This window comes from Aphanomyces invadans, assembly GCF_000520115.1.
Source record: "Aphanomyces invadans strain NJM9701 unplaced genomic scaffold supercont1.17, whole genome shotgun sequence".
NCBI classification, from domain to species: Eukaryota; Oomycota; class Saprolegniomycetes; order Saprolegniales; family Verrucalvaceae; genus Aphanomyces; species Aphanomyces invadans.
In genome coordinates, this window is record NW_008580162.1 from 1,423,208 (window position 1) to 1,442,959 (window position 19,752).

The 19,752-nt window shown below is 56.0% G+C and overlaps 7 protein-coding genes across 11 annotated transcripts; 4 read left to right on the top strand and 3 right to left on the bottom strand.

Moving 5' to 3' along the window:
• Positions 1–36: 36 nt before the first annotated feature.
• Positions 37–2,263, top strand: H310_08562 (hypothetical protein). The gene is made up of 10 exons (XM_008874365.1): positions 37–162; positions 221–307; positions 363–599; positions 668–830; positions 885–1,036; positions 1,115–1,352; positions 1,410–1,512; positions 1,565–1,759; positions 1,876–1,918; positions 1,973–2,263. Exons 1-10 carry the CDS (start codon positions 46–48, stop codon positions 2,060–2,062), a joined length of 1,425 nt encoding a protein of 474 aa, XP_008872587.1. The 5' UTR covers positions 37–45; the 3' UTR covers positions 2,063–2,263.
• H310_08563 (hypothetical protein) lies at positions 2,149–4,674 on the bottom strand (the record flags this gene model as incomplete). Its single annotated transcript, XM_008874366.1, has 7 exons — positions 2,149–3,563; positions 3,630–3,732; positions 3,798–3,859; positions 3,922–3,949; positions 4,002–4,108; positions 4,173–4,291; positions 4,349–4,674. 7 exons carry the CDS (start codon positions 4,672–4,674, stop codon positions 2,257–2,259), a joined length of 2,052 nt encoding a protein of 683 aa, XP_008872588.1. The 3' UTR covers positions 2,149–2,256.
• A 198-nt stretch (positions 4,675–4,872) lies between these two features.
• On the top strand, positions 4,873–8,904 carry H310_08564 (the record flags this gene model as incomplete). Of its 2 annotated transcripts, XM_008874367.1 has the most annotated exons (14): positions 4,873–5,037; positions 5,092–5,651; positions 5,701–5,879; positions 5,934–6,155; positions 6,212–6,653; positions 6,710–6,809; positions 6,870–7,071; positions 7,125–7,251; positions 7,309–7,659; positions 7,711–7,884; positions 7,960–8,081; positions 8,205–8,309; positions 8,411–8,737; positions 8,785–8,904. In XM_008874367.1, exons 1-14 carry the CDS (start codon positions 4,889–4,891, stop codon positions 8,902–8,904), a joined length of 3,180 nt encoding a protein of 1,059 aa, XP_008872589.1. In that variant the 5' UTR covers positions 4,873–4,888. The 2 variants fall into 2 exon arrangements, with proteins under 2 accessions (XP_008872589.1, XP_008872590.1); XM_008874368.1 differs by having other exon boundaries at positions 7,309–7,884.
• Positions 8,905–8,960: 56 nt separating this feature from the next.
• Positions 8,961–10,104, bottom strand: H310_08565 (ribonuclease HII). The gene is made up of 2 exons (XM_008874369.1): positions 9,338–10,104; positions 8,961–9,267 (listed from the first exon to the last, which is right to left on the bottom strand). The coding sequence occupies exons 1-2, from the start codon at positions 10,079–10,081 to the stop codon at positions 9,154–9,156; spliced, it is 858 nt and encodes a 285-aa protein (XP_008872591.1). The 5' UTR covers positions 10,082–10,104; the 3' UTR covers positions 8,961–9,153.
• Positions 10,105–10,521: 417 nt separating this feature from the next.
• On the top strand, positions 10,522–13,244 carry H310_08566 (hypothetical protein). The gene is made up of 4 exons (XM_008874370.1): positions 10,522–11,429; positions 11,484–11,551; positions 11,598–12,268; positions 12,368–13,244. Exons 1-4 carry the CDS (start codon positions 10,546–10,548, stop codon positions 13,145–13,147), a joined length of 2,403 nt encoding a protein of 800 aa, XP_008872592.1. The 5' UTR covers positions 10,522–10,545; the 3' UTR covers positions 13,148–13,244.
• A 110-nt stretch (positions 13,245–13,354) lies between these two features.
• Positions 13,355–15,232, bottom strand: H310_08567 (hypothetical protein). The gene is made up of 4 exons (XM_008874371.1): positions 15,064–15,232; positions 14,910–15,005; positions 14,752–14,867; positions 13,355–14,691 (listed from the first exon to the last, which is right to left on the bottom strand). Exons 1-4 carry the CDS (start codon positions 15,205–15,207, stop codon positions 13,452–13,454), a joined length of 1,596 nt encoding a protein of 531 aa, XP_008872593.1. The 5' UTR covers positions 15,208–15,232; the 3' UTR covers positions 13,355–13,451.
• An 823-nt stretch (positions 15,233–16,055) lies between these two features.
• H310_08568 (hypothetical protein) lies at positions 16,056–18,475 on the top strand. Of its 4 annotated transcripts, none has more exons than XM_008874375.1 (10): positions 16,056–16,162; positions 16,224–16,370; positions 16,415–16,623; positions 16,672–16,929; positions 16,973–17,118; positions 17,175–17,342; positions 17,389–17,624; positions 17,668–17,940; positions 18,129–18,223; positions 18,294–18,475. In XM_008874375.1, the coding sequence occupies exons 1-8, from the start codon at positions 16,067–16,069 to the stop codon at positions 17,683–17,685; spliced, it is 1,278 nt and encodes a 425-aa protein (XP_008872597.1). In that variant the 5' UTR covers positions 16,056–16,066; the 3' UTR covers positions 17,686–17,940; positions 18,129–18,223; positions 18,294–18,475. The 4 variants fall into 4 exon arrangements, with proteins under 4 accessions (XP_008872597.1, XP_008872595.1, XP_008872596.1 ...); XM_008874373.1 differs by having other exon boundaries at positions 17,686–17,940; XM_008874374.1 differs by having other exon boundaries at positions 17,668–18,223.
• The last annotated feature ends 1,277 nt before the right edge of the window (positions 18,476–19,752 follow it).

The window sequence follows — 19,752 nt, forward strand, 5'->3', positions numbered from 1 at the left end:
ATTCCTAGAAGTTTGATTGGGCAATATGGCGGTGTTCTCGGCTTCATGTCATCCACCATCGTCCGTCGACTGCTGCGATCGAGTAGGATGATGACTATCACTGCTGCTGCCGCGTTCGCGGCTGCTGCTGTCATTGCCGCGCCGCCTGCCGCTGGTGCCACAGTATGCCTCGTTCTCATGCTGTCAATGTGCACATGGGCTGATGGCGCTCGATATCTAGGCGGAGAGTCCTTTTGGTCAGGCTCTGCGCACCCTCCAGGAGCATCCATGGACGTCGGCGGCGCTACGTCGTCCGCTAGATATTCTGGTTCGCTCGCCAACGATGTCGTGGCATACATCTCGTGACCGTTGGTGCTGTATAGTCGCCGTACATCCGCATGGAATACGCTGTACTCGGCCTTGCGTTTGTCACCATGACTGCGTCATTCTTGATGCCGTACTTGATGAGTCTGCTGATGCCGTCGTCGCTAAGTGATGGCGATGCGCGTGGTGAAATCGAACAAGCAATTCTCACGGCTCGCTTGGATGCTGCATCGAAGCGATCGAATGCGTATCCACCGCAGTGCCCCGTTCGCATGACGCGAGGCGACGATGCTGTGGTACAGTGATCCCCCTCGCCGACCCTACCGGGCGCAGACTCTTTGACATCGTCACGCATTGCCATCAGGTGCAGCAGTACAATTCCAAGCTCGGCACGTACACTCTCACCTCTTGTGGAAGAACTGTGGACGTCCCAGAATCGCAAGTGGCTCCGACCACCGTGACGGATTTGTTCATTTACCCGATCAAGTCGTGCGCCGGAATTCGTGTTGCGCACTCGCACGTGCTTCGTACGGCGTTGACGACGCATGCACGATGAATATCTCATCGAGGGTTGTCCACAGGCCAAGGGCTGCAATTCGACCGGCAATGGCTGATTGTGGATGGCAACAACGACTTTGTCACGCAGCGAAAGGTTCCCAAGATGGCGCTCATTTGCCCCATCTTGACTCCATTTGACCCGTCGACGCTGGCTGCGTCGCCGTGTCCTGCTCAAGTACGTACTCGACACACCACGTCGTGGCGACGACAACCGTCCGGTGTGCGTTCGATTCACATTGTGCCGAATCTACAGTCGATTACGCTCACGGCGACAGACCATGCGATGAAGCCGTTGGTAGTGCCGGTCCTCTCCCATGGCGTCGAGCGCAACGTGCGTGTGTGGAAAGACCGCGTCGATGCTATCGACCAAGGCGACGAGGCGGCGGCATGGGTTGCTACTTTTCTGGGACACCCGAGCTACCGCCTCGTGCGACTCAAGGACTCGTTCAAGCGCCCATGCGACCCGGCCTTTGCCCCGGATCATGAAACAGGTACTGACAGAAGCGAACAAACCCATGCCGAGCGTTGAAGCATTCGGTTGCGAAAAGGATTCGCCGATGGTTTCCCCATCTTGATTGCTGCGTCGTCGTCGCTGGATGTACTGGAACGCGAGCTACAGCGCCCGATCGGCATGGAGCGGTTCCGACCCAAGTACATGCATTTCATATCGTTGAAGTTGTCAGGTCGTTGCGTGTGGTGGTAGCATTGTCGTGTCGGGGTGTCCTCCTTGGGCTGACGACGTCTGGCAAGCATTTGAAATTGGGCGAGACGCGGCGCTGCGCTTCCGCAATGTCAAGCCATGCTCGCGATGCTCGATTCCGTCGGTGAATCCCACGACCGGCCTCAAGGACGATGACGAGGTCGTGACCAGCGTGCAGGACGTGTTGAAGGCACACAGGTGGGTCGCTCAATCGCGTCGCTCATTTTCCGCAACTTGACGCTGGTTACTGGCTGCGCGAATGACAAGAGCATGTGCAAGCGACCGACATGGTTAACGTGGTGGCCAACCCGTAGGAACGGCAAAGAGTTGGGCTTTCTTCAAAAAGCAGCGCACGAAGTACGTGATGCATGTCGAGAGGTTGAGTCGTTCGGTCACGTACGTGTGTGCAAGGTCTTCTTCGGATCAAACGTTGTGTGCGACAAGTTGGGCGCGCTTTCTGTCGGCGACGTCGTCAAGGTGTTGACGGTCAAGTCGCCGTAGAAGGCGTGGCTGGGTTTGCGGTTCAGAACTCGGCTTGCGCGACGCAGGATGGATGGCCGAGAGAATTTCGTAAAGCCAGCATGCAGCACATCCATCATCCAGCAGTGTGTAGATTCAACCAACGACTCGCCAACTATTCTACCAGGTCAACGCTATAACCAACAATAGGTCGTTGGCATAAAATACAGGCGCTGTTACAGAGCTGTCGCTGGTTTCCTCGGCATTTGCAAGGCCGGCAACGAACGAGGCCCATGCCCCTTCATGGACGAAATGTCTCGAACAGACACGGGAAGCGGAGCTTCGGAAATGGACAAAGGTCCCTTTTGTGGCGACGTCGAGCTCTCGTCAGTCAACGGGATACCGGTGACGGGCGCTTTCATCTCGAAGGCATTGGGTGAAGTCGTCAGCAACGACGAAGGTTTGGAACCGGTGAACGAGCAAGGTTCAGGACGAAGTGGCTGCTGCGGATCCGGGGTGGCGATAGCGGCATCGTCGGCTCTGGTTACCGCGTCACTGAAGGACGAACCAGAAAAATTGGCAGGGGAATGATGGGCTGGAGACGGGGGCTTGACAGGGGGCAGCGTTGCGTCGCCAAAGTAGGGCGCGCTGGACGAATGCTTCGGGGACGAAAGCTTCTTGGGCGACTCTCCTCCTTCGTCACCGTGCTTTTCTGCATGCAAACTCGACGAACTGCTGTGGTGGCGGCTCTCCATCGATGTCTCTTTCGCACCATCGTGGGTGTCGTTGAATTCGGGCAATGCCAAGTTGAGCTCGGCGATGCGCGCGCCGTTCAGGGGCAGTGGTTTCGGGCACGACCACGTGTCCACGAGGTGCTTCACTTTGGAAAAGTACGGCTTGGCAGCCACTGCCGACAACTGCAGGCACGCCATCGTCGTTCGACCGATGACGGCGTCGCCAATGCACCCCGCAGTTGCTGACGGCAGGTCGTCTTGTTCCATCGCATCCACCAGATATTGTAGCAGCGACCGTATGAGGTGAAAAATGCATTCGAGTGTGCGCAGCGTGAGCAGCGGTAGTCCATTGAACGCGGCGCCCGTCGCCAGCACCTTGGTGTCTTCGACAATGGGCACTTGGAGATGCTCGAGCCAGTCCAGGAGAAGCCCCGAAAGACATTCCGGTGGGATGGTCTCGTTCGATAGCTCTCCAGTATTCATTTTGACCTTGTGCGGCCAGAGTTCGTCCGCCGCCACTACCATGGCCTGTCCAAGCGGCATGTCCGAGTCGCTGCCCAGTAGAATCTTCATGTGTTCGAAGTGGGAGGCCATGCTGCCATCCGATGTCGCCGGGAGATGCGTGACGTAGATCATGCAGATGGATCTGGCGCTTCTAGACGCCGCCGCCTCGAGGGACTTGCACAGAAACGTGACTATTTTCGGCGGAGCGACACCCATGGTCGGTCGAGCATGGACGTACTGCCGCCCTTCTCGCTCGGCCACAGCTTGGAGCGTAAAGCGGTCGTGGATGGAAGGCATCGCAAACACTATCACGTTGTGCAACTGGACGTTAGTGACGTCGAAATCGACTCTACAAATGCAGGTAGTAGTACCGAGCTTGGACCCGTGGACATAGTCGTAAAATTGTCGAATGAAGTCGAGTTGGCCGGGAGTTTGGACCGAGCCAGGGCGGCCGCGACGAACGATATCTGTAGCCTAGCCGACCGCCATTGCATTTGCGGTGTGAGCGACAGGACGATGCGTCACGAGGGCGACCGTACGTTTTGCGGAGATATATCGTGTTGGAATACCAACGCGCAGGCGATGGCGAGTCCAGTGCGACCTACAACGACCGTGCCGCACGCACACGTTGGTGGCATAGCCAGCGGGGATGCAAGTGCGTACCAAAGCCGGCATGGCAGTGCACCGCCAGCTACACCGACAATTCAGCCGCTGGCCTTGATTCTGGTTGAGCGCACACGTACCTTTTGGTTGGCATAACTGAGGACGCCCGTCATGACTTTGACGAGATCAACCATGAACGAGAGTCCGGGCGTCGTCATGTCCTCCCATCCAAAGTTGTAGAATTGAACTAATTTGCGTTGTTGGGGACGCAGCACACAAAGATGTCGCCGATTGCAATGGGGCGCACGTACTGTTGTGTGCCATCAGGTCGGCCTCGGGGTCGTACGGAAACCCGCTCTCCACGAGGCCATCGCCGCAGTAAGGGTGCTCGCCAGGCAACGTCAAGTTGAACACAGCCTTGATTTTCAACCTAAGCATACCATGGCGTGCATTTGAACGGATGCCACATGTCCATGCGAAGACGTACTTCTGGAACTGCTCGACGAGACGGTACGTTTGAAAGAGTCGTGTGGACGGCCGCATCATGCCCAGCATCGAGTCCGTGGCCCAGTCCGAATGGAGACCATGGACGGGGTTGTTGGCCTTGGCTAGAGCAGCAGACTCGCTACATCGTCGGCACTTTGGTCCGCCGCAGAGCCGACATTTCACTGTCAGTGTCTTTTCCCATTCACGTGGTCCGACGACGCCTGGCTTTGGTGGACTCAGGCCCCCGCCAGAAGTCGCCGCCGAGTTCTCCCGCGACCGTTTTGGGCTCGTCTTGCTTGGACTGCGCTGGCTCGGACTTCCCTGCATCGGTCTAGTCGGGCTGCTTGGGGCCGACATGCCGACTTCGTGGGATGCCTTGGATTTCGCTTACTACGGGCGACGCTCAAGAATCTCGCCGGCAAATGTCGCTGTCACCCACGTAATACCGGGTTTTACATAGGGTATGTGGCCTTATGCCGCTACTAAGATTGCGTTAAACGGTAAAACGTTCTTGTAGTTGCGAAAGGACACTCGATTCGACATGGCATACCACAGCGTCGGCGTGCGCAGCCGCGCCCAGCACGCGGCGCAGCGCATTGAACAGCTCGAGTCGATCGACAAGCGGCACTGGCGGCTCGAAGAGAACGCAGACGACAACAATCATACGGTGTGTGTGGCCATCCTTTCGTCGTAAGCAGATCGCTCGAGTTTGACGGTGCTGAGATTGAACCACTGGCGACACAGGTACATTGACACAAGCTTACGGCAAGCCAAATACCACCACGGATTCCACAAAGCGGTGCTATGCGTCGAGATTTTCAAGCACATGCTGTTCAATCTGGACCGAGAGGCGCTGTCGCCCCTGTTTGTGTACTGCGATGCAATGGAACGATTCATTGAGTCACTGTACAAGGCCAAACCCCTCGACAGCAACGGGGCACTGCCGTCGCCAACCAAGGCAATTGAGTCCTCACCTCGACTGAGAAAACCCCGCGTGGCGACCATGCCACTGCCAGCAAGCCTTCCGCCGACCAAACCGAAGCGCTTTATCGAGCTGCCAAAGCAGGAACAGCATGTCCTTCACGTCGCGTTCTACCTCAAGGACGTTTTGACAAAATTGTCAGGCGGCGCATGTGCAAAGCCTGCAGGCAAGTTTCAGTCCCATCGCAAACCGATGGACGCATCGTTGCCAGTGGCGGCGGATGCCCTTCCGCTCGACTTGGCGCGGGAACTTCGCGCCATCAAGACGAAGCTACGCAAGAATGAATTCTTCGCAGACTTGCCTAACTTGATTGCCGATGCAGGTCCGTGGCGCAATGGACGACTGTGCATGAATGAACTCGACTCCTACAGGGAAAGCAACGAAAGTCGGGGACTCTCGGCAGGCCAACACCCACCAAGCGTTCTCGAGCTTTTTCCTGTGTCTCCACGAAGTAGTCCGGAGCACGTCGTACCACAGCATCGAGCTTGCCGACGGCGCATTTGATCTCCTCGGGGAAGTCCTCCGCGCGATTCAAGACTACATTGTCGAAGTTTGACATCTCGTTCTCACGCGCCTTCGCTGACATGGCATGATGTGGATGTAGGTCGTTGGTCAGCGCAAGACGCGCCGGTCGCGGATTCGTGTCTTGCGCGCGCAGCGCCAGCAACTACGAGCACAGTTTGGCACGATGGAAGCGGAGACTCAAGGCATCGCCCAGGAAGCGATCAAGCTGTCGACCGTGCTCAGTGCGATCGAGTTGGAGCTAAACGTCCTTCGCGACGAATGCGACTGGCACGCGCACAACAAGCGTCTTTTTCTCGACACGGTACAACTCCTTCGCCTGGCACGATCCTATCTCCGACCAACGGTTTGGCGGGTTAGATTCGCGCCTTGCGCAACGCATGCGACCAGCCACCTCTCGTCTTTGTCAATGCGGACGGCGTGAGCAAAGTGCTGCAGCCTGGCACAGCCATCCTCCGCGTCGAGAACATTCCGCACATCCGGTACCTGGTGCAGCTCCTCGCGCTATCGAGAAGTTTTGCCCACGTTCGTCTCAACGATCCGCGCGTGAATGAGGCCAACCCGGCTCGGAAGCTCTCGATGAGTAAACTCAACCACCAAGGCCGGGCCGAAACACTTAAGATGCACTTGATGAACCAAAGACCGCGTGATCATGGCGACGCCATGGCCAACAACAGCCCACCACCTCACGTGAGCGACGCACCGACGGGGGCAGACAAAGGTGCGAACGCACCAAGCGCATTACACAAGGTCACGGAAGCCGAGCTGACGGCGCTGTCGTCCATTCACGAATGCCTTCGAGGTGATTCGATTTCTTCTGTCGGTTGACAGCTATCCATTCAACTCGACACCTCGTAGCGGTCGAAGTATTCATGGGCGACGAAGCTCGACGGAGCTTGTTGCGGACAACCTCGACAGCGTCCCAAATTGACGTGTGTGCGCACTTGGAAGACCTCCAGTACGGTGGCAGGGGTGGGAAAAGGAGGCGTTGGCATAACGTGGCGTGGTCGATGTGTAGAAAGAATGCCGATAGCGGACATGGTCATGGCGCTTCGAGTCGGTCCAACGACGGGCCAATCTGTTTGGTCCGCGAAGTCGCCAAGTTGCCAGAGCCATGGCGATCCGCGTTCCCGTCCATCCACGAAGATGAACTCGTCACGCTTCTGTCGAAAGACGACATGCTTCACGATGTTTCATCCATCTACGCTGCTTATGACGACGTACTGTTCAAGGCGATCCCTTGGCGTGATATTCACGGTTGCATGCGGTGTAGATGCTGGTGCGACCGAGCCACACGGACGACACCACCCCCACCATCAGTTTTCCAGCATTCGTCACGTCGTACTATTTGGTGCATCCTCGCAACGCCATCATGGACCCGACGCCTTCAAACCAGTCGAGTACAGAATTCCACGCAAGACGAGTTGTGGTGTGGAAGCTCAGCGTGTTGTGTGTAGTTGCAGACGAAACCCGGCACGGTCCTGCATGGGCCAGTCTCGAATGCGCCCGCCTGCTCGTGTCCATCCACAGTCATGTTCAAGGCGCGGTCAGCCTCGACTGGCTAGGGTACTTTGCCGTGTTCACAGGACTATCCAAGACGCTGACGTTGCCGCTGCCGCGGGCGCTCGACGCCTTTCTCGTCGCCCGCCGCATGCTGCTTGCGACAACCGTGATGCGCCAGCGCCACGCCGACCCGACGACGGTCGATGTGATTTGGGTCATGGCCAAGGACATCACGCTCCCCAGTGCCGCGTACACGCTTCACGGGACAGCCGTCAAAATTCTCTCCTCGTTCACGCGAAGCCCAGGTACCTGTGGAGACGTCCCATGCACAAAACGCGTGCACGTGATGGCCGTAGATACGTACTTGAATGTGCTGGAGGATAAGAGCACGAGCGTCGACTTGTTTACGGAGGACGACGTCGGGAATCGCGAGGTCAAGGCCGCGCTCGTGCTGCACGTGGACACAGCATTGCTTGTGCTCATGCAGGCGTGGGTTCGGGAGCACCACCATACCCTGGCCGTGCTGGAAAGTACGTTGCGAGGGTTGCATCCAGATGACCGTGGTGCCGAGTGCTCCATTGATTTGGGTCCATGATGGCACTTAGATGTTTTTGCCGCGACGTTGAACAACGACGACGACTCGATGTCGTACGGCGAATTCGTCACAACGTGGGGCTTTATCGACCCATCTGTACCCGTTGGTCGCCTTGGCACGATCTACGCTCGCGTAAGTACCATCCGCCGTCGCCAACACTTTCAATGTCGCGGTGTTTTGACAATGGAAGCATGCGCGCGATTCCCATCGCAAACGACGTGATCGGGGCAGCATGACGTTGTCGACTCGTTCTAGGCCGCGCGGCATGAGACGGCCAGCTTATGCGGGGACGCATCCACGTCACGCTTGATTCACACGTTGTACACAAGCGATGCCTTTGCAGAGCTCAAAAAGCCATGGGTACGTACGAGTTCCTCTTTTTGCCGCAGCGATGCCGTGTGTAAAACGATCCAGATCATATTCAGTCGCAACTGCGACAACTAAATCTGTCGTTGACATAGCTCCACATGTCGGCCATGCACGTGGCAAATCCGCAGCGGTCGTGGGACGACGGCATCGACGGCCTCGTGGCGATGTGGAAAGCGACACGTGAAAGAGTGCTCGATCGGGTGAGCGACTTGAAAAACACGAACCAGGTCAACTTGACCATGGTCCACACGTGCATCGAACGGCAGCACAAGTTTGAACGCCTTTTGGCCATGGCGTCCGCTGCCGACTGCGATGACGTGGCGGCGGCGGTCGAACGCGCGTGGTTTGCGTACCATTTTTTGCAGCAGGACATCCACGCGACGACGCACGCGATCCTGAAGCAGCAGAAGATTCACAAGGTAAAACGAACGATCGAGCCGACTGCGAATTACAACATGCGCGGTAGAAACCACATCACTGGGCCCTGACACCAGCCACCGCCATCCAAGCGACGCCGTCGCCGCGAAAGGCAGATGCGACTGCCACCGATCGACGCAACTCGATTCCCCACCTGCAGCACAGCTAACGGGTTGCGGATTGCTTTGTCGACCATGTTCGAATCCACTCCCAACATATGACCGATTCCGCCGTTTTGAGATGTTTCGTTAAGAGCGAGATGATCCATCGATGTGTATCGGTGCCTTTCACAGCAGAGGAAAAGCCGCACGGTGAACGACGTGGTTGTGAGTGGAGCGAAATCGCGACAGCACGATGGCGGCCACGAAAGTTTTGCGTTGTCGGTGGATCGTCTGCTGTTGCTCAATCATGTCTACTCTTACAGCTCCTGAACAATCTCGAAATTAGCTTGTGCAAAGTACGCCGCGCGCTTCCGCTTCTTGGTTCCTGACGTCATAAACGCCGCGATCGATTGCGTGCCCACTGGAGCGTCCTATTTCGTTGGTGTTAGAGGTCATGTAGGCTGTGCATGGGGTCATGTAGGCTGTGCATGGTTCGCCTACTTCCTTGTCATGTGGCCACGTCACGTCCACGAGCCGGTCGTGGTAGCTCTCGAGCGTTCCCCAGCTGAACCGGACGATGTTGGGGTAGCCAAACACAGGGTCGAGCGCGTCGTTGAGCCACCGCTTGCACTTGGGGTCACTTGGATATCCCGACCCGAAATCTGTATCTAAATGCTGGAGCCCTGGCGTTTCGTACTTCCACGCGGCGACCACTGCATCCCGTGTGACTTTGGCGCAAATGCTGGCGGCGCTGACGACCTTAAACAGACTGTCGGCCTTCTTTTCCACGACAAACACAATCTTTCCGTGGAAGTGCTTGGTGAGAAACATGCGATACCAATTCGGATCGCCCACTGTGTCCACGTACACGTGAGTGACATTCACGCCGGCGCGTTGGACGGCGTCAATCATTTCAATCGCGGCATCCCGCGACATTTCGTTCAAGTTGCGGCTGCGAGTTAACATGTTGTGCGAGATCTCGGTCGCGTCGATGGTTCGCGTGACGTACCCCATGTCTGTCGTGCCCTTGATTTTGTCAAAGAGGCGCTGTCTGGACTCGTGGGTCAAGGCTTTCGAGTCGTCGAAACCATGGCTGCTCATGACCGCGTCGTCCTCCACACGCCAATAGGCGGCGCCGTACACCATGGGGCCAAGGACAGGGCCGCGGCCAGCTTCGTCGATGCCTAGCATCACATCCACACCGTCTTGAAGGCAGATTGCCGGGACCGGGCTCTGGGTCAGCATGGGAGGGTCTGCTGCGATTGAAACGTCGCAATGGCAACTTCCGATTGGTTGAGACCGATTCCAACAACCAATTAAATTGTTTCCCTCTTTAAAGTTATGGTGGCCACGACGGCGGCCGGATCGCGTCCCGCGCGGGCATGCGGTCGCACCACACCTTTCTTGAAGCTCAAGACGGGAAGAACGGGATCTGGACTTGCGTGACGGCATGACATGGCCATTAAACAATACGCTGCGGCAGGTGCTGCACGTCTTGACGTCACCAGAATGCTCCACCAGTGGTGCACTCGTTGGCGACAGATAGTCGCCGCAGCCATGGGAGATTGGTCCATAAAGAGGCCGCGAGATGTTTATACAGTTTGCCGCAGGCTTGCTTCTATTGCATGCCTTGTTGTGCTGTCCAAGCACTGTCGGAGGCAAGTCTTGGCAGTGAGGCGTCGACGGTTTCCTTAGTGTAACTGCGCCCGATGACCCGGTGCGATGACCTCGAGCGCGACATCGCGGCGATGGAGTCAAGGTTGTTTGAGGTTAAAGTTACCATGGATGCAGAGGCCATCAATTGGAAACGGGCCAATAAGTTGAACAAGAAGAGCGGGACACACTGGCGCAATGCCAAGCCAGTGACACCACCCGCAACGGACGTCACTTCGACCTTACCCCTGGCGACGACATCCTCAGCAAACGTGTCAACGGGGCGTCCACCACCGCCACGCTATAAATCGTTGCACGCCTTGGCAAAGCAAGACACGGCTCTTTGGTCTGTCTCAGACGTCATCTCATGGCTACGTCACATGAATCACGACTCGTGGATTGCTGTGGTCAAGGAATTCGGCATCACAGGCGACCAGGTGTTGTATGCACACATGGGCCTGAGCGACGTGAACCTGCGTCGCCTTTTCCGTGTCAAACACGGCGACTTGCAATGGAAACGACTTGTGCATGATGTCGCGACCCTGCACAGAGAGCATTCCGCCAGCGGCGCACGAGCCACGACGGGTCGTTCGACGGAAGCTCCCAAGACCTTGCCTGCTCTCACGTCGTGCTCGTCACCGCGACACGATGCCATGTCGAATCCATGCAACCCTCTTCCTACGGCCAACCATCCACGGCAGCAACGACGCCTACAGCCTACCACATTGGCCGTACCAACTACGTGTGCAGGTGGATGCGGGAAAGTGGTTCATCGACGAAAGGAGGACGTTGCAATTCCCTGTGGCGGAAATATCGTCGGTAGTCGATGGTTCTGCTCGCCCGAATGCCAGGGGATGATCGGCAACCAAACCGCGTTCGGGGCGACGTTGGAGCGACCGAGCGGACAAGACCGAGCTCTCCTTAGCGTTAGCATCACGGGGTTTGTTCGTTGTCTCGTTCATAGAGTCTGGACGTGTTAGGGACTCCATGGTAGATTGGACGCAGTTTCGCAAGCCTCCACTACTCAACGAAGCGCTGTGGTGCGGAAACGGAAACCACCAAGTGAGAGATCCATCGCCATCTTTGAAAGGAAGATGAACGAGAATAGGTCGTGCGATGGGATGCTCGGCAGCTTTTGCCGGGCCAACGGTCAAGACAACCCCTCGACGAGGCCCCCCATCAGCTGCCGGGAGCCTCCATCTGGAGCTGGTCACGGCTACACTTGCTAGTACACTGTCCTCTTCCACCTCATCAAGCGGTGTATCAACAGTGAGGCGACGCCAGCCCAATTCTACTACTGGTGCGCCACTACTGCATATCCCCTCGTCGAACCAAATAAAGCCCGAAAAACATGGTCGGCTCTTGCGTCCCGCGCACTGCCCTGCAGACGTCCAAGAGCCCTTGCCAACGATTGCCGTCACATCCCTCCAGCACCATCTCCCATCGATTCATGCACTGGGGACACAAACATCACCGTCATCGAGGGCGGCGACGCTCAAGCAGGCGAAATCCATGGCGACAGCACCTGCCTACTCCAAATACAGACTGGACGATTCGGCGGCAGCTGCACCCACTCTCACGTCTGTGTTCTTGTCATCGATTCCGCTGGCCATGTCGTGCCAATCCGAGCTGAAAACCGCAGCCAACGACGATGATCGTCGCGAACATGGCACGGTGTCTGCACCACCAACGTTGCTCTGCCATCTCCTGTCATTCCTGCGATTGCCGGCGTGGTGTCGACTGTCCGTCGTGAGCTCCACATGGCACAACACGAGCCAGGTACAGCTCGAGTCTGAGCACGTGTCGATCGCCTCCAAGAGTCGTCTTGGGGCTTCTGCTCCAGGCACTGCACACGCTCACCATGACTTGTTCTTATAGACTCAAGACATGGTGTGGAAGGTCTTCTTTGATCAGGTATGGGTCCGAATTGCCGATGGCGCAGTCGACCCCATGGCGCATATTGAATGGACGAAGAAGAGGCGGCAGTATCGACCCACGTTGTACAGCCTTGCCAAGCAAATCGTGGCAATCGCCACCGATAACGTTCACTTGATGTTGCAGCCTGAAGCGTGGCAGCTCGCTGTCGAAACCGATGACACGTTTGTCGACGTGCAGCGCTTTGCTGTTGGCACTGACCGCGGCAACGCCGTGGCTGCAGTCGTCCCAGCGTTTCCGACTCATCTCATTCAAACTCTGGTGCCCGAAGCGACGACAATGGGAGTACTCCAAGGCCTGGCCTCCGGAGCGTTTACAAGCGTGACTGTTCGTCGGCTCAAGGTTTTCAATACTGTCCACGTTCCTCCGCTGGATGTCTGGCCGACCTTTGTTGGCCATCCGCTGGTGTCAATCGAAGTTGCCGTGAACAACGACGGTGCAACGTCCAAAAAGACGGAGATCAAGCGAGGCGACGACGTGCTCAAGTTCCAAGCGGCCGTGATGTCCTTGACCGGCCGACGTCTTCGGGCCAAACTCAAGGCTGAAGCAACCGACAGATTGGCAAAGCGCGCGAAGAAGCACGCGACAGCCACGGCGGCGCTGGATGCTATGCTCCACCATGCAAAGGACAAGGTTAACTCATTACGACAGCATGTGCCAGTGCAGAGAAGGTCGGACCAGGGCAGTCACAGCGGCAAAATCGACGAAATGAACTCACTGTGAGATATGCTGGAAGCAGCAATTATGTACAAAAACGTCGCGATGTCCTTCCAAAGAACTCAATCCACAGCTCACGGCGATGTACCTTGCCATGCCGCGCTCAAGATTTAAAGAGTTGCGCGGCAATGGCACTCTATGTGCAGCACACTCGTTCGCGCGCAAGGTTTGGAGACTTCTTGCTGCCGAGGTTGCACTGCATGCTCCATTTTGTGTATGTCCAAGGCGATCTGTGCGTCCAGATTTCGCCATTGTCGAATGTAATACCGCAACGAGTCCAAAACGGTGCGATCCAGAGGTCAAGTCTGAATTACGGATGCGGCTCTCGTTCTACTTCCATGCTCAACGACGTCGCGAGCGGCGGCGTGAGCGTCGTGAAGGCGCGGTGGCGGTACGGTCCCAACCCACGGGTGGCCAAGTGCTTCGGCAGTGACAAAAGCGCGTGGAGGATAGCCGCGTCGTCCGTCGCGTCCAAGAGCTCTCGTGCGTGCACCAGAATGAGGCCCACGTACAGAGCATACATGGCGAGCCAACCCTCGACGAGAAACGTGTCGAGGATGTGCATGCACGTGGATGGTGGAAGTGATCGGTCGTTCAGAAACAACGACAGGATCCAACTCGACGCAAACATGGACGGCGTCACGTGGTGGGTACGAAGGTGCGACGTGACAGCAGGGGCGTACATGTCGAGGCAATGCTCAAGTTGATGCAGCCGCCGCGGCAAACCCGCACCAAAAGAAGATGGACTGCCGTGCCACAAGTAATGCATGCCATGTTTCTGCATAAGCGTGCAAAAGACATGGAAGGTGGCGTCGACGTCGTACTGGAGCGTCGACAGGAGCGCGGCCCCGAGAAACGTCATACCGTGACCGTACCCGACGTTGGGATACTGGTGAGCAAACGTCGCGAGAAGCAAGTGAAGTTTTGTGTGCAGCGACTTGAGCGCTGGCGACTTGGACGAGTACGACCCAATGCGAGGAAGAGTCGTCGCCGCCGTTGGAGAGGGTGATGGTGACGACGTCGGCGAGGACAGCAACGATGGCATGTACATGGACTCTTTTGGAAAGAACGTTGTGCGGTGCACTTCTTGATGGAGCAACTCGTCGTCGAGATGACTGGTGATGCCCACTGGCGATCCATGGGATGTATCACAAGAGCTTGCCGCCTTGGGCGAAGACAGCGATTGTGGAGTGAACGTGTGTGGAAGTAAATGGGGCTGCCAGTACCGCCACCGATCCTCGGGTTGTCCAAAGGACTGAGACAAGATGCAGTACGACGACAGGGTCGAGTGCCATGAACGACAAACGGACAACGCAGCGACAATATCCAACGGACCGAGGAAGGAAAAGAATGGCAGCAAACCGCACGAAAGGTGGCCCGTTGTCTTCGCCAGGCGACGCAGTTCCTCGTGGACGGTTTGGTTGGTTTGGTCCAGCTCGATTCCAATGCAAAGTGACTCTTCGCGAGCGTTGCCTAAAGGCACCGTGCGAATCCGTTCTTGTGCCGTTATCGCTCGCTCGAGGTTGGCAAGTAGTGCTGTGTATCGAGACCTAAGGCCGGCAAGGAAAGTCAAGGAGGGTGACTTGTGAAATCGACATCGGGCAAGGTACATGATAGAAACGAGCGCATCCTCAGCCGCGACACCCGTGGCGTTGTGTGCATGATGCTTAAGGGATAAATAGTGAAGGTTGCGCTTCAATCGAAGGGACTTCTTCTTGAAACAGTTCTACAAGATGATAAGGTCGAATTCACGACGAAGGAGCCACACCTGCGTCGATTTCAACAGCGCTTGGCACTCGCGCTTGAAGTCGTTCATGTCGGAATTATTCTCGTTGGCCAAGAATTGTCGCGCTGCACGCATGTCCTAAACACGCCGGCCACTTGAGACAACGTAGACCTCTCGTATGCGAGTGACTACGGACATATGGAGGAAAAAAGTGCATGATACCCGCTGCACTCTTATCACTCTTCGCAACAACAGGAAACTCGCGCAATGTCGAATCGAGTTGCGAGCTTGCGCGAGGAAAGTTTACTTTGACTGCTAACCTTCCATCGCTCGTCTTCATCCTTTGGTCGCGTTGTCGTTTCGCAAGATTGCCAAGCCGAAAAATTTCTAGGTGGCATGCCGGATAACCCACGTATCCGGATATTCGTCCGGATATTCTCGTCCTTTTCCGGGAATCCGATCAAAGGTGTATCTTGAAAGGTCGCAGTTTCACTGACATGCCACGCCCGAGGATCCAAAGTTGCCCGCGATGCCACGTTGGCGTTTGGCTTGGCAGCGTTGGGTGTGTGCAAGTCCTCCATCGACTATTGTGGCAACGGATCGAGAAGCAGACTGCATTGGTCTCATTGCCGAGTTGGACTGGGCAGTATGTTCAGGCACCATTGCGTTGTGGACGTCGTCCGGGAAATATTTTTTATGAACGATGTGTGTTTCTTGCACTTGTTTTGAAGACGTGCGCTCCGTGAAAGAGGAATCGATGCTTTCGGTATTCCAGCATGCTCATTTGGATGAACTGACGACGTTTGTGTGGACCAAAGCGCCATCCACAAACGTAGTACACTATGACAAAGTCGCACAAGAAGAACACTCACAATTCGAGGTGCCTCGTCTAGTTTAAGAGCAGTTATATAACGTCGCATTTGCGAATTTGCGAACCAATTCTTCAGATCGTAAACGATGTTGCAGCGAAGTCTTTGTGCGAGAACAATCGCTAAGATACCTTCCGCGGCCACGAGCCCATGAAGCCCCCACTGGTCGGTTGCCCTCGCACTCTTTCGTCGAGATCGGACTGCTTGATCACCTGTGCGTGTTGTTGATGTTGTGGGCAAGAATGGTTGGGCATTCGGTTTGTGTCTATAAAGGTATCCGGATCATCAGCATGATCCGGTTAGTTGATGTGACGGATCTTCCAGACGAAAATGCCCATGAATACGGCGCGGCTGTCCTTCCGGTACTCGAGTGCCGACACCGTGGCTTCCCTCGTCTTGCTTGGCATGACCGACGACTGCCATCGCGTACGTGCACCATTTTGACCTTCTGAATCAGTATCAGTGCTGGATTGACACACTTCCGCAGTGTATCCTGCGTCCACAGCGTCCCTTGTCGTGCCCACAACACAACGACTCGTGTTTGGTCCTGCGCCCCAACACGACGTACGATTTTGGCGTTGATGGTGTATTTCCCATGAGGTTGGCGCTACATCCGCGCGAGACCTTGCCTCCCGTACTGATCCATCCTCGCGAGAGGATCTGACGGCGATGGAGTAGGTGTGGGAGGGGAGGTATGCGTTTGAGGAGCAGTCAGAGTACACGATGCAGGCCCAGCAACTCGACACTGGCGAAATCCATGCGTCCATCGTGCTGGACCACAAAGGATCGCCATTGTGGGTTCTCACGGCCATGCTAGCGTTTGTCGTCGTGTGGTTGGGATGGTGTGTCGGACAATTCTTGTGGAAGCGACACTTGGCTTCGTTGCGGTAATTTGACGCAATTGTTCAATGCACCCATGACATTTCTCGTAGCAGCGATGAAGACGAAGACGACACGAACCACCTCCCTCTACTTCCTGCACAAGGGCCATCCATTGCTGCGGGCACGGCATCAACCGCAAGCGATCGTGCTAGGCTCAGTACACAGCACATCCAGCGCATCAAGTCGTTGGATGCTTTCCGCGGGATCACAGTATTTTGCATGATCTTTGTAAACTACGGTGGCGGTGGGTACTGGCAGTTCAAGCATAGCACATGGAATGGTCTAACTTTGGCGGATTTGGTCTTTCCATGGTACGCGATAGAGTCCAATTCTCTTTCTAACGTTTCAAAACAGGTTTGCATGGATAATGGGAATGTCCATGTCGCTCGTCCCGCCTGCAAAACGATCGCTTCGACGATGTGCCGTCCGCAGCATCAAGCTGTTTGCGCTTGGCCTCTTTATCAACAATGGGGTCGACTTCAACACGTGGCGCATTCCTGGTGCGCAATGTCGCTCGTTCCTTCTCCAATTTCTTTTGTTTTGTTGTGTTTTTCAGGGGTGCTCCAATCCTTTGGCGTGAGCTACGCGATTGTGTCGGCGATTCTCGTGCGCACGCAGGCGGCATCCGTCGTCCTACCAGCCGTCATCATGGCCGTGCTGACGTTGCTGCAGCTTCTTGTCGTGTACTTCTTGCCCGTAGCGGGGTGCCCCACAGGGTATGTAGGTACGTGATGGCTGCATGGCGTTCCCCCCGCGTAACCTAGTTCCAGGGCCGGGTGGAAACGGAGACTTTGGGCAATATGTCCAGTGCACAGGTGGCGCCCACCGCGCCGTCGACTTGGCGTTGTTTGGCGATGCTCACATCTTCCAGAACCCCACGATCAAGTTTGTATACGACACACCGTCGTACGACCCTGAAGGAGTCCTCAATTGGATTATGGTTGCCCTCACAACGTTTTTCGGGTATGCGGTTGGCTCGATCGTGTGGCATCGCTGTTCATGTTGGGTACGTACGACGGTATTGTTGCCAATTTCAACAGCGTTAACAGGTTGCTGTCGTCAAGTAGACCGAGAAGGGATGGGTGTTGGGGTTGTCTGGTCTGGTCTTGGTCGTCGTGGGGGCTGTGTTGTGCCAAGGCCGCGTGAACGACGGCTGGATCCCTGTCAACAAGAACCTGTGGAGTATCACGTTTGTGTTGGTGGCCGCAGGACTCGGCAGTGTTGTGTTTGGTGGCGTGTACTTGGCTGTCGATGTGTTCCATATGTGGTCAGGGGCGCCATTTTTATACGCAGGCATGAATCCCATTCTGCTCTATTGCGGGGTACGTTGGCCCAACCAGCCTGACTTGTTCGACCATGCCTTCGGGTTTTAGCTCGTTTGTGTGCCTTGAATTCGTTGGAGCACGCGTTGCTGTGCCTCGGTGTGTGAGTGTTTTTCTTACGTGCATGTGTACGCATCCGACAGTCTACCATGACAGCATATCGGTCACGAGGTTGCTCGTGTATGTAGCATGAAGTATTGCAGGGGTACTTTCCGTTTGACATTGCGCACGACAGCACGTCCCACGCGGCGACGACGCTGGCAAATCTGTTGGGGGCAATTAGGTAAGGCAACAAGGGTGGATGCGAATGGAGGAACCCGTCTAATCCATGGTGGGCTGACATGTTTTCGTAGTTGGTTGTGCATTGCCCGTATCCTGTACGCCAAGAACGTGTTCGTGACCGTCTAGATGCCGAGGCACCGCGCAAATCCACGATTTGATGTTGTTCTCGAATAAACAGCGACCAGTGGGTTCCATCTCGCGTTGGGAAAACTGCTCAAGACAATCCATGTCATCCGAATCTATTGTCCCACGGTCGCAAGAATAGGTCGGGACGTTGCCATACCACGAAATGACGGTGGTGGTAATATCGGTGCTTCGTCAAGCTTCGGTATATGCCAGGCTGAAAGGGCACTTTGTTTGCAAGGCAAACCAGGATGAATTTGGTGGTCCAAACACGATGAGTTTGTTTTCGACGACAGAAATATAGTACATGAGGCATGTTCGGTCATGATGGTGCGTCAAAGCAGACGATCGAAGAGTCGTTCCACGGGACTCCCACTAGGTACCTACGACACATGAAGAAGAAGCCGTTGAAGCGGTACTAAGGCTGATGTCTGGACAGCGTGAGCTGCGTGGACCAAGAATCGTCCCAGTGCCGTTCCAGAGTCTAACGATACGATTTGAGAGTAAGGGAGTGCATTCTATAGGAAAGCAATCTCATGTATCCTTGGAAATCATTCGCCTCTCGACTTCCCGACATCAAACGTGGCGCAGGGCTTCGACGTCCGAGTGGATGGAGTCTGCACAGCACTCATATCAGTCTGGAGCGCGGCTGCCGCGACGAAATCGGTTGCGTGCTCGTCCACGCAACTCGCAACAGTTGCTTGGACACCGCTGGGCGCCACCAGCCCAGTCTACCTCCGCAGCGCCGTCCACAACAACTCGGTCTGCATTCGAGTGTCGCTAACGAACCAGCCCAATGCAACATGGTTTGCTCTGGCCATTGCCAAATCGAGCAACATGATCAACTAGCAACCTAACAACGCCATTCTGTTCACAACCCACAATGCGTCCTCCGCACTCTATGTTTTGGAGGACGCTGTGCCTCACGGTGTGCATTACGAAGCGCATCCAGCGTCGTCATGCCGCGTCGTCGACACCGCCGCCTCCAACGGCGACTTCACATTTTCCTATGAACCTTCGCTTGCCGCAACTACCACGTTCGACGTTCCGATCAAGTTGGATGAGCCCACGACCGTGAACTGGGCCGTGGGCTTCTCAGCGTTCCCCAACTCATCCGCTTCGTACAAGCTTGTGAATGCCTCGACGATTGGCGGCACAACCACCTACGTTTTAGAACGGTCAGTGGAGGCCACAACAGCGACCGACGTTGCGATCTCGCTCGAAGCACCCATCATTGTCACCTTGGCCGTTCGCATGACCGCATTCCCCGACTTCCACAACATCCAAGGGTCGGCCGGCAACAGGTTTCATCGCGTGGAGTTGTGGCCGTCGATCCACCTGCCGCGACAACGACCTCGGTGGTTCCTGCAGTCGCCAGCCTATGTGACGAAGCGGCGGTGGCATCGA

Excerpts from the sequence above, each read along its gene's own strand:
- H310_08568 (XM_008874373.1), top strand. The coding sequence starts at position 16,067 with ATGCCCATGAATACGGCGCGGCTGTCCTTCCGGTACTCGAGTGCCGAC. Across the intron at positions 16,624-16,671 it reads CGACACTTGGCTTCGTTGCG|CGATGAAGACGAAGACGACA; the intron begins GTAATTTGACGC and ends TTCTCGTAGCAG. Across the intron at positions 16,930-16,972 it reads GCGGATTTGGTCTTTCCATG|GTTTGCATGGATAATGGGAA; the intron begins GTACGCGATAGA and ends GTTTCAAAACAG.
- H310_08567 (XM_008874371.1), bottom strand. The coding sequence starts at position 15,207 with ATGAAGACGAGCGATGGAAGGTTAGCAGTCAAAGTAAACTTTCCTCGC. Across the intron at positions 15,006-15,063 it reads TGCACTTTTTTCCTCCATAT|GACATGCGTGCAGCGCGACA; the intron begins GTCCGTAGTCAC and ends CGGCGTGTTTAG. Across the intron at positions 14,868-14,909 it reads CGCTGTTGAAATCGACGCAG|AACTGTTTCAAGAAGAAGTC; the intron begins GTGTGGCTCCTT and ends ATCATCTTGTAG.
- H310_08565 (XM_008874369.1), bottom strand. The coding sequence starts at position 10,081 with ATGCTGACCCAGAGCCCGGTCCCGGCAATCTGCCTTCAAGACGGTGTG. Across the intron at positions 9,268-9,337 it reads CGTGGCCACATGACAAGGAA|GACGCTCCAGTGGGCACGCA; the intron begins GTAGGCGAACCA and ends CCAACGAAATAG.
- H310_08566 (XM_008874370.1), top strand. The coding sequence starts at position 10,546 with ATGACCCGGTGCGATGACCTCGAGCGCGACATCGCGGCGATGGAGTCA. Across the intron at positions 11,552-11,597 it reads GCGGAAACGGAAACCACCAA|GTCGTGCGATGGGATGCTCG; the intron begins GTGAGAGATCCA and ends GAACGAGAATAG. Across the intron at positions 12,269-12,367 it reads CATGGCACAACACGAGCCAG|ACTCAAGACATGGTGTGGAA; the intron begins GTACAGCTCGAG and ends TTGTTCTTATAG.
- H310_08562 (XM_008874365.1), top strand. The coding sequence starts at position 46 with ATGTCATCCACCATCGTCCGTCGACTGCTGCGATCGAGTAGGATGATG. Across the intron at positions 163-220 it reads CGCCTGCCGCTGGTGCCACA|GCGGAGAGTCCTTTTGGTCA; the intron begins GTATGCCTCGTT and ends CTCGATATCTAG. Across the intron at positions 1,513-1,564 it reads ATGGAGCGGTTCCGACCCAA|CATTGTCGTGTCGGGGTGTC; the intron begins GTACATGCATTT and ends GTGTGGTGGTAG.